General features: G+C 33.9%; 1 protein-coding gene across 17 annotated transcripts in view; it reads left to right on the top strand.

The window, feature by feature from the left end:
- The window catches only part of mycbp2 (MYC binding protein 2), a 119,518-nt gene that overhangs the window by 31,527 nt on the left and 75,769 nt on the right, over positions 1–12,222 (top strand). For 13 of the 17 annotated variants that reach the window (XM_051119871.1, XM_051119870.1, XM_051119867.1 and 10 more), the window contains exons 12-18: positions 3,898–4,102; positions 4,189–4,353; positions 6,371–6,529; positions 6,759–6,963; positions 8,874–9,019; positions 9,639–9,749; positions 11,835–11,939. In XM_051119871.1, coding sequence (XP_050975828.1) covers positions 3,898–4,102; positions 4,189–4,353; positions 6,371–6,529; positions 6,759–6,963; positions 8,874–9,019; positions 9,639–9,749; positions 11,835–11,939 — 1,096 coding nt within the window. The remainder of the gene's footprint in view (positions 1–3,897; positions 4,103–4,188; positions 4,354–6,370; positions 6,530–6,758; positions 6,964–8,873; positions 9,020–9,638; positions 9,750–11,834; positions 11,940–12,222) is intronic. The other 4 variants (XM_051119872.1, XM_051119857.1, XM_051119863.1 and 1 more) reach the window with 3 other exon arrangements.

Here is a 12,222-nt window from a genome sequence, read left to right as displayed (position 1 = left end):
TATCTTTTAAGAAATATTGACCAGAAAAATGATTTACCGGAGTTTATTAACCAGAAAAATGTAAAAACACAGCACAACATTTCTAAGAGAGAAAACAATTAATAATCATTTTAATTAGAGATGCTTTTGATTATTAAAATATAATGTAATGAATCCAGAAAATTAATGGAAAACACAGATTTTGGCTAAAAAAAAGAAAAAAGAACTGAATTTGAGGGGGAAAAAAACACATTTCTTAGGGACTTAAAAATTTAATTTCTGTTTAACCTTGTAAAATTTGCTATTAAATTGTGTAAGTTTCATGATTTCAATTAAATAATCGTGCTTTCTGATTATTATTGTTTTTAAATTTAACAAATAAAACAGAGTACATAAAAATTAAAATAAGAAAAAAAACAGAATCCAGAGAAATTAAAATGAAAAAAAATAAATAAAACAGATTTTTTAAAATTAAATTACGCATCCCCAATTCTTATTTATTATATTTTTGCAAAATATTATATAATATATTTAGAAAATATGTAAATTGCAGATTTAAATGAAATTAAGATTTAATTAAAATTAATTTAAATGATTTAACAATTTTGTAAAAATGTATGTGTATTAATTATTTTTTACAATTTAATTGTAGTTAATTAGTTGCTAATTTAAAAATCATTGCTTTATTTATGAATAAAAAAAAAGAAGTAAATTGAGTGAACACACTGTGGTTAATAAGAATTTTGAGGGAAGATGTGTTTTATTGTGTTTATATTGTATTTACACACACATATATATATATATATATATATATATATATATATATATATATATATATATATATATATATATATACACACACACACATATGGGTGTGTATGCATACATATGTGTGTATATATATATATATATATATATATACACACACACACACATGGGTGTGTATGCATACATATGTGTATGTATATGTGTGTGTGTGTATATATATACACATACATATACACATGGGTGTGTATGCATACATATGTGTATGTATATGTGTGTGTGTGTATATATATATATATATATATATATATATATATATATATGTATATATATATATATATTATGTATATGTATGTATGTATGTGTACATACATGTGTATGTGTATGTATGTGTATATATATGTAAGTATGTGTGTATTTCTTATTTATTTATTTTGTGCAATTAAATTACCTGGACATTTTACCTGATCATGTATTTGTACAATGAAGTAATACAATGCTTTTGTACGATTATAGAAAACCAGCAGGTCTGTTGTAATAAAGAGCACTGAAATAGTACTTAATAAATTCAGCAAGTGCGCTGTTATCTGGTCATTAGTTATGCACATTTATTTAGTAATCTTCATAAATGTACATCAGATTGTGGTTGTGTGAGTGAGTAAGTGTGTATACGTGCTTGTTGCGGCAGCGTGTGAGGTTCACACTAGGTCTATCAGGCCGGGCTGATGCCAGTGATGCTGTCTCTGGTGTGAAAGCGACGGCTGCAGCAGAGGAGGGCAGCCTGTAGTGCCCCACACATGCTTAAATAACTGGAAGTAATTTGATTATTCTAGCCTTCCAGTTGAGCGGCGAGGCTCTTTGACACTCAGTGAGCGCTTGAGCGCTTGAGAGGCCAAAGCGAGCACAGCTTGTGTGTATTTGCACGTGATCCTAAAGCAGTACAAATACAAGGGAGTGAACAGGATCCAAAACTAACACACAATGAGTACTTAAGGCAAGTGCAAATTGGCTTTGGGAAGTACATAAAACTATTTAGCACTCTGGCAGTTCACTTGATTAGGAATAGGAAAATGCTTTGTTAAAAATGTCGGTTAACAATTTATTTTTTCAGTTGACCTGCTGTTGTCAGGTGTGGCAAATAGTTATGGACGCTGGGTGTGTCTCATTGATGTGCAGTGATGGAGTGTGTTTAAGGGAGGTGCAGTGTGTGTGCCAGGCCTCATGAGATATGAGAGCCGCTGTAGGTTTATCAGTCTGTAAGACTAAACTCACTCTTTACCTTATCTGGAGATTATCCAGTCCAGTGAGCGTAGCGGTGAAAACAGGCCTGGATGAGTCGTGACTGGGCAGCTTTCCTAACAAGAGCTGTGGACTGTAATAAAAGAAGGTCATTTAGTTTTTCGCACACGTACATTAATGGACTGCAGAAATGCTGACGTGCGTTTTCTGTCATCATTGATTGTAGTTAGTGTGTTTTCCATTCCAGAAGTGCAGTATTAGCTTCCCACGTGACAGATTTTCAGATTTAAAATACTATGGAACTATATTTCATTAATGACCTCTATGTTTAGGTAGAGAGCTTTACTAAAATGACTTTATTATATGTGTGTGTTTTAGGGTTATTTTAGTTACTAAAACTGAACCTGAAACCATGAATCGATACTGTTTTCATTGCTTGAAATGAAACTGAAATGAAATATAAAAAATATTTTATTTCAGCTAGTAGCCTGGGCAGCATTTCAAATTTAACTTGATGTAAAAAAATAAAAATAAAAATGAAAACTGACATATATAAAAGAAACAAAAATGACTAACAGTGACAAAAACATTCAAAGGAAAACAGAAAATATAATACAAAGTGATTCATAATATTAAGAAAACTAAAAACTACACACACACAGGATCATAATTGTAATTATTGGCCATTTAAAAAAAACTATATATAATTATGCATGTATGTACATTTTAATATTATTAAATATAATGTAATTTAGTGTTATAATAATACATTTTAAGATTTTAATATTTAAATTTTAAAGTATTGATTTATAATATTTTTTATTTGTATATGATCTTCATGTTATATTAATAGTTAATTTATTATTATTTTTTTTTAATTAATTTTATTAAGTGTACCGATTTATATTATATAAACCTATATGGTGTTCTTCTGAAGAAATTTTGCAGAATGTACATTTTGGGATCAGTAAGACTTGTTCTTTAAGGAATTCTCTTATGCTCATCAATACAAAAAAAAAACTGTAATATTGTGAAAGTTTATTACAATATAAAATAATGATTTCTATTTTAATATGCTTTATAATATAATTTATTTCTGTGATGCAAAGCTGAATTTTCAGCATCTTTACTCCAGTCTTAAGTGTCACATGATCCTTCAGAAATCATTCTAATATGCTGAATTATTATTAGAATTATTAGGCTTATTAAAATGTTGGAAACAGTTGTGCTGCCAAATGTTGTTTTGGAACCTGTGATACATTTCAGGATTCTTTGATTTATAAAAAGAACAGCATTTGTTCAAAATAGAAATCTTTTTTTAACAATATAAGCCTTTACTATCACTTTTTATTAATCTAACACATCCTTGCTGAATTAAAGTATTAATTTATGATGAAAAAAAGCAAGAATAAAAATGTACTGACCCCAAACTTTTCAACAATAGTGTATATTGTTTGAAAAGATTTCTATTTAAAATAATTGCTGTTCTTCTTAACATTTTATTCATATATAATATCAAAGCACAGAGTCATTGGGAATACTTTTCTGGCTCTTCTTAGTCATTTTTGGAGCTTGACGGCCCCTGGTAACCATTTTCCTGGTAACATTTCCTTTTATAATCTATGAAAGCGGAGAAAATCACACTAATTTAGAATGACATGAAGTTGAGTATTGTATATTTGCATGAAATGTTCGTTTTAAAACTCCAGTGGGGTGCAGTTATTGGCTGGTGCAAAATAGTTGTCCCATCACTACTTGAGTGTCTCAATTAGCGTCCGTATGACAGTTGTTGTTCGTCATTTCAGCAGTTAATTTCTTTTATCTGACAGAAGTATTTGTTGAGGCCATTGCGCACTGACTTAAGAACACACAAGGGAGATGTAAACATGATTGTCTTCCTCTGTTTTGATGCAGATCTACTATACGGGAAAGTATCAGAGCCTCGGTATCAAGCAGGGCGGCCCGTCGGCTGGGAAGTGGGTGGAGCTGCCAGTAACTAAGTCGCCCAAGATCGTGCAGTTCTCAGTGGGCCATGACGGCTCCCACGCCCTGCTGGTGGCGGAGGATGGGAGCGTCTTCTTCACAGGCTCTGCCAGCAAAGGGGAGGACGGAGAGTCAAGTATGACGGAAATTATTATTGTGTACATACTTGATCTGGATAATGTTGTTCTTGTGCATAGATCAACTGCTGCTGTCTGTTTTTAGCAAAGAGCAGGAGACAACCAAAGCCCTACAAACCCAAGAAGATGATCAAACTCGAGACCAAGACGGCCATCTACACAGCCTGCAACAATGGCAGTAGCAGCATTGTCACGAAAGATGGAGAGCTCTACATGTTTGGCAAGGATGCCATTTACAGCGACAGCACCTGTAAGTGCCACCTGCCAGATGCCCGTTTAAAGATGGCAGGGATGAAATGATGGCCTATCATATTGCTGTCTGTAAAACTGTATATCTGTCTCCTTTGGCAGAGATTATTTAAAGCCAGTATGTGCTTCACGTTCACAAAAAGCGGGATATATTTAGAAAACACCATATTTGGATGTTCAGACTATGTACATAAATGGTTTGTTTTTTTCTCAAAATGGGTTCCCTGCCAGTTTAACTTTGCTGATACAGCAAATGTTCCTGCAGTTAATGCTCTGCATACAGGATGCTCGGTTTTGCAGTTCGAGTCATGTTTCTTTAATTCTTTAATAAAGCACAGTATCAGGATATCCGCTTGCTGCATATTCATGTTCTCCTGTTTGAAATTTAAGTATCTTCTCTCCTCACAGCTGCTTTACGTTAAACTACAGGGTTCGTACAAAGTTCCTTAAGTGCTTGAAGTACTTGAATTTGACTTTTTTAAATTTCAAGCCTGGAAAACCCTTGAAAATAGCAATATTCTTGAAGAGGTACTTGAAAAGTGCTTGAATTATTGAAACGCAATCCATCTATGAAATATGTGATTAATAAGCACGTATCTTTTATGCAAAATTCACACAGTTTTAAAAAACATCATACTTTTTTATTTCATTATTTCAGTTTATATCATAAAACTAATGAGCTAAACCAGTAGTAGTACTGACAGTGTCGTGTAAACAACAAACTAATCGAATCAGTTAAGTGAGTCATTTACACGGGAACCGCTATGATTAATTAAAACTCATTACTTTGATCATTCATTTCAAGTGATTTACTAGCAAAAACCAGGTCAGATTATAAGAGTAATTCATTTTCGAATGATTTTCAAGGAACCCTTTAAAACTCCAAATCAGTTAAACCAGTGATTCACTGTTTCAAAGTGCTCCAATCGGATCACATATTGCAAATCATTTGATTCAGATCAGGACTTTGGAGCGTTTATAAATCATTTAATGAATAAATGATTCGCAATCTGCGCTCTGAGTCCTGATCTGAAATTCTGGTTCGCGAATCATTATTCAGATCATAGTGCAGATCGTGAATCATTCGATTTATATCGGAACTTTGGAGGGGGTTCGTGAATCTTTTGCTTCAGATCAGAACTTTGGAGCGGGTTTGTGAATCTTTTGCTTCAGATTGGAACTTCGGAGTACGGATCGCAAATCGTTTGGTTTAGATTGGGATTTCAGAGCGGATTTATGAATCTTTTTGCATCAGATCAGAACCTTGGAGCAGAGATTGCAAATCATTTGATTCAGATCGGAACTTCGGAATGGGTTTATGAATCTTTTGCTTCAGAATGGAACTTCGGAGCGCGGATCACAGATCATTTGATTGAGATAGGAACTTTGGAAAGGGTTTGTGAATCTTTTGCTTTAGATCAAAACTTCGGAGTGCGGATCGCAAATTATTTGATTTAGATTGGAGCTTCGGAACGGGTTCATGAGTCTTTTGCTTTAGAACTTCGAAGCATGGATCACAAATCATTTGATTGAGATTGGGATTTCGGAGTGGGTTCATGGATCTTTTGCTTCAGATCGGAACTTCAGGGAGCAGATTGCAAATCATTTGATTTAGATCGGAAGTTCAGAGTGGCTCTGAATAATTTTGCTTCAGATCAGAAATTGTGAATCTTCTGCTTCAGAATGGAACTTGGGAGCGTAAATCATTTCATTTATATCGGAACTTCGGAGCTGGTTCGTGAATCTGATCGTAAATGATTTGATTCAGCTTTTGGTTTAGATTTTGGAGCGGGTTTGTGAATATTTTGCTTCAGATCGAAACTTCGGAGCGTGGATCGTAAATAATTTGTTTTAGATCGGAACTTTGCATATTTCATTAGTATGTTTTTATCTATCTGTTTATCTTTTTTAGAATTTGAAAGAAAACACATTGTTTGATAAGTGAGATCTCGAATTTTGAAACTATTACGGGAGTAATTATTAACATGATTATTTTGTTTCACTCCTCATCATCACAGGTCAGGTGTCAGATCTGAAGGGACACTTTGTAACTCAGGTAGCAATGGGAAAAGCTCACACCTGTGTGCTGACCAAGAGCGGGGAGGTGTGGACATTTGGAGTGAACAACAAGGGCCAGTGTGGTCGCGACACTGGAGCCATGAGCCAGGCAGGAAAAGGTGAGAACCGTTAAATGCTTTTCACACCAAAGGTGAAACTTACACATTAGCAAAGGCCCTGAATATTCATGATCATCTTTAGAAAGTACACCAATAGTGTCATTTTCCCTTCTTCACAAAAACATGAGGGGGAAAAGGTTATTATTACAGTCAACTCTGTCATGCTGTGGCTGTGTGGTCAGTTGCGTTTGAAAGGGTTTTTGTGATATTTGATGTTGTCCTGCTACAGCCTTTGGAGTAGAGAACATGGCCACCGCAATGGACGAAGATTTGGAGGACGAGCTGGATGAGAAGGAGGAGAAATCTATGATGTGTCAGCCAGGAATGCACAAGTGGAAGCTGGACCAGTGTATGGTGTGCACCGTGTGTGGAGACTGCACCGGGTACGGAGCCAGCTGTGTGAGCAGCGGCCGACCTGACAGAGTGCCAGGAGGGTGAGAGAAACCAAACAACACACACACACACACACAAACACAGTGTGATGACTGCATACCACACCAGACATGTTTACACAGATCACGATCATCCAGCTATTGACAACAGTCAGAATTTTTTTTTGCAAACAGGCAAATGGGCAACAAGGGAAATGTCTAAAAAGATTCCTGTTAATTATTAATTAACTTTAACTAAAATGATTAATAGTCTCATTAGTTAACGGGATAGTTCATCCAAAAATGTAAAAAAAATTACCCTATGATTTACTCACCCTCAAGTCATCCTAGGTGTATATGACTTTCTTCTTTCAGACGAATGCGATCAGATTTATATTAAAAATATCCTGGCTCGTCCAAGCTTTATAATGACAGTGAATGGCTGTTGAGATTTTAAAGTCCAATAATAAGTGTTCATCCATCATAAAAAGTACTCCACACATCTCCGGGAGGTTAAGAAAGGCCTTCTGAAGTGAATCAGTGTGTTTGTGTAAGAAGGCTATCTATATTTATATCTATATTTAAATATCTATAAACCATAATCTCTAGCTTCTAGCTTCCTCTAACCGTAATACGTGCGTTCACGAGAGTGGCGTTCCAGCGGATGATGTAGGACATAGACGTAGCATAACATTTTTTAAATAAAACTCTGATTGTATTGATCTGAAAGAAGAACGTCATATACACCTAGAATGGCTTGAGGGTGAGTAAATCATGGAGTAATTTTCATTTTTGGCTAAACTATCCCTTTAACAAATAAATTAAATTAAATTGCCATGTTTAAAAAATGTAGCTACAATAAAAAAATAATAAATAGTTTTAAATGAAACTTTTAAAATTATTTTAAAAATGTCTATCTGTTTGCCAATTTGAAAAGTGTTTATTTTAATGTTTTACCTTTTAATTCAGACATTTATAATTTCTTCATTTCTGCATTTTCAGCTGTGAATGTTTTAGAATGTAAATAAAATGGCAAGCAATGTAGCATCTGCATACGTTATTCCCAAATATTAACCAAAATTTTACCTGGAGTAAAAGTATTCGATCTGAAGAGATAATTTGCTTGAATACAAGTAAAAGTACTAAAAAAAATGACTCAAGTTAGAGTAAGTAAACGGAGCTGAACTACCGAGGTGTTTTATATTGAATTAGCTCTTGAAAATGAATTAGCTCATTATTTAATGGAATAGTTCACCAAATAAAAAAGAAAATTTGCTAAATAAAATTGACCCTGCTGCATTTTTGTAATAAAAAAAATCATTTTAAGACTTTTTAAGATTAAACTGTTGCTGCTGGCTAAAATTTGAGTCATCTATTTATATAATCTTAATTAGAAGATAAATAAACGCAGCGCATATTTACAGGCAAAAACTGTCTAAAACAGTTCCCAACAAATATGTGACCCTGGACCACAAAACCAGTCATAAGTGTCAATTTTTTTAAATTGAGCTTTATACATCATCTGAAAGCTGAATAAATAAGCTTTCCATCAATGTAATTTGTTAGCTAGAACAATATTTGGCATCATATTTCAGTATATGAAATCTGCAAAAAAATAAAAATTTTGAGAATATTGCCTTTAAAGATTTCCAAATTAAGTTCTTTGCAATGCATATTACTAATCAAAAATTAAGTTTTGATTATTTACAGTAGAAATTTACAAAATATTTTCATGGAACTTGATCTTTACAATTTCTATTTTTGGTATAAAAGTATAATTTTGAAATCTGTATTTTTGGCTATTGCAAAAATAAAAAAAGACTTTTGAGAATATTGTCAGTTTTTGAAATAACAACAGGTGATTTTTCAAATTTAAGTTATGGACTTATTCTCTGAAATGTATATTACTCACTACTGCAGGCCATTACATTGAAGTTAGTCCTTATCCATCTATTTGTGTCTGTCCTTTGCAGGATTTGTGGCTGTGGCTCTGGTGAGTCGGGCTGTTCGTCATGTGGCTGCTGCAAGGCTTGTGCCAGAGAGCTGGATGGTCAGGAGGCCAGACAGAGAGGAATCTTTGATGCTGTGAAGGAAATGATACCGCTGGACCTGCTGTTAGGTACTGAGGTGTCATCCAGTCACATTCAGTACCGTTTCGTATCCATCAAACCACATCACTTTCCTGTCTGCGGGCCACGTTCATGTCATATGTTCAACCATACTGTCTGCATGCATGAAATATTCAACTTAGGGAAGGGCAGAAGGAAAATTCAACAACTACATTTTTTTTAAAAATATAAAACAACAACCTTGAGGAAAGAAATAATAGTTTGATAATGAATGAATTAATCAAGAGGAAAATAAAATTGGCTCTTGAACACTGTATAATACTAAAAAATGTGCATTGCAGGATTCATTTAAACCAAATTGGCCAATCTCTAATTTCTGCTGTCATGTGGTGTACAGTTATGCTGCCCAGTCCTAAGGCAGATCATCAATCACTGGCTGCTTTGGCAGTGTTGTCTTTGTATATTGGCCTAGTGCAGCAACACTGTGTGTGTGTGTGTGTGTGTGTGTGTGTGTGTGTGTGTGTGTGTGTGTGTTTTGTTTGGATCATTTCTCTGCTGTTGTCTCTCACTGTCTTGCATTGCATCTCATGCTCATCATTCACCTGCCTGTGTTGTTTCTCATTTGTCTCCTCCTTTGGCCCCGCCTGTGCTGGACCTCTGTTATTTTAGCTGTGCCTGTCCCTCCTCCCCCAGGCGTCAATATAGAGGAGCACACCCAGATTCGACAGGAGGAGAAGAGACAGCGCATCAACCGGCGGCACCGGCTGGAAGAGGGCCGAGGTATGACTCCCACATGACCAGAGCCCAAAATAAACACGTGGCGAACAAACATGCTACTGAACTATAATGCAGTTTTTTAAAATCTGGATAGTATTTACTATATAAAACCAGAGCTGAGTGATATATCAAACATTTACAGTATATTTGAGATGAATTTTGCAAGTGATATACACTACTGTTCAAAATTTAATGGTCAGTATTTGAAAGATACTGACATGAAAAAATGAATGCATTTTAATGCATTTTTTCCCTAACTAAAAGCATTTATTTCTTACAAAAAAAAAAACCTTACCGACCCAAAACGTTCAGTTGGTAGTATAAAATGACGTAAAATTATAAATATTAAACACTTCAGTAGCAAAAAGGCTGTGTGATTCATTTTTGCAAATTTGGTCCAACTATTTCAATAAACTGATTGATACTGAGTTTAACAGAAATGTGCGATTTAGTGATTTATTATATATTTATATATACACTACCAGTCAAAAGTTTTTGAACAGCAAGTTTTTTTTTTTTTTTTTTTTAATATAAAAGAAGTCTCTTCTGCTCACCAAGCCTGCATTTATTTGATCCAAAGTACAGGAAAAACAGAAAAATGTTGAAATATTCTTTTCTATTTGAATATATTTTAAAATGTATTTATTCCTGTGATCAAAGCTAATTTTTCAGCATCATTACTCCAGTCTTCAGTGTCACATGATCCTTGCTGTTAAAGAAACATTTGTTATTATCAATATTTAAAACAGCTGAGTACATTTTTTTTCAGGATTATTTGATAAATCGAAAGATCCAAAAATCCACATTATCTGAAATAAAAAGCCCTTCTAACATTATACATTATACCATTCAAAAGCTTAGTCTAATTGTATAGTATATAGTATAATTGTTTTTTTATATAAATTAATACTTTTATGTAGCAAGGATGCTTTGAATTGATCAAACAAGATGATAAAGACATTTATAATTGTTACAAAAAAATTCTGTGTCAGATAAATGCTAAATTTTCTATTCCTCAAAGAGACCTGAAAAAATTCTACTCAGCTGTTTTCAACATAATAATAAATGTTTTTTGAGCAGTAAATTCGAATGATTTCTGAAGGATCATGTGACTGGAGTAATGATGATAAAAATTCAGCTTTGAAATCAAAGGAATAAATTATATTTTAAAATACATTCATACAGAAAACAGTTATTTTAAATAGTAAAAATATTTCAAAATTGTACTGTTTTTGCTGTACTTTGGATCAAATAAATACAGGCTTAGTGAGCACAAGAGACTTATTTAAAAAACATTAAAATCTTACTGTTCAAAAACTTTTGACTGGTAGTGTAGGTCATCAGTAAGTATCTATAGTAAAATTATAGATATGTAAATATCGCTGGTTAATACTAAAAATTGGTTTCACTGTTATTCATATGTCTTGCTAATTTGAATTATATCTTTTTAAACTATTTTGGTATTGCACAGTTTACTACTTGCCAACAATAGCTATTTTATAAAAATATTTGTTAAAATTGTTCCTTTTTAGCCAATGCAAAGCAAATACATAAACTTTGATATTTGATTTCTGTATATATATACATTTCATAAAATGTAATATTTTATTTGTGTACATTTACATTTAATTTTTTAGGTATATCACCTGGCATTAGTATTAAAAATTTTTTAAACGTCAAACAATTTTGCACCATAATATGACACAGCAATTTGGTAGACAGGCCATACTGCATATGTTACCTGTTTTATTTCCTCAGAAACTTCTAATCATAATCATTCTCCAGTTCACTCTCATATACAAAGTTGATTATGAGCTCATCATACATTTTCCATAAACTTTTCCCCTGAATTCAAATATGGAGTGTTATTTTCTCCTCTATAATACTCCAAAGTGGACTGATCATCCAAACTATCAGCGCTACCTTCTACCTCACATGTGCTTGTTTTCTCTGGGAGTGGGTGGCTTGTGGATGTTCCCTTCTCGCTTATGTTCTCATAATATACCATGTGTTATATACCATGTTTTATTTTCCATTTGTGAGATGCTTTGCCCCATGCATGTGAAAGTTTCTCTTTCCCCCCCATAGGCCCCCTTGTTTTCCCTGGTCCCCTTTTTATGAACCAGCGTGAGCAGGTGCTAGCCAGACTAAGACCCCTTCAGGCCTTTAAGCTAATGCGGGAGAGACTCAAAGGTACTGCGGTATTCACTACAGACTCCACCTGGAGCCCCATAATGCCCCTCTCTTCCTTCCTTCAACAAACTCTGCTCTACCACCTATTCTAGCTTTCTCTGGACACAGAAACGTCTTTCTCTCTCTGCATCTCTTCCTTTGTCTCTCTGGTGAAAGAATAAAAACCTAACTATAGTTTACCAACACTTTCTCTTCTAACATAATAGGCAGTTGGCCATATGTTGTATGCTGTGCTCAGTGTGTTGATAAACAATTAGACCCTGCTGTCAGGTGGAAAATATCA

The sequence above is a fragment of the Labeo rohita genome, chromosome 9 (genome assembly GCF_022985175.1).
Source record: "Labeo rohita strain BAU-BD-2019 chromosome 9, IGBB_LRoh.1.0, whole genome shotgun sequence".
In the NCBI taxonomy this organism is placed as follows: Eukaryota; Metazoa; Chordata; class Actinopteri; order Cypriniformes; family Cyprinidae; genus Labeo; species Labeo rohita.
The sequence above is the reverse complement of the archived record's forward strand: the minus strand, read 5'-3'. Positions and strand labels throughout refer to the sequence as shown.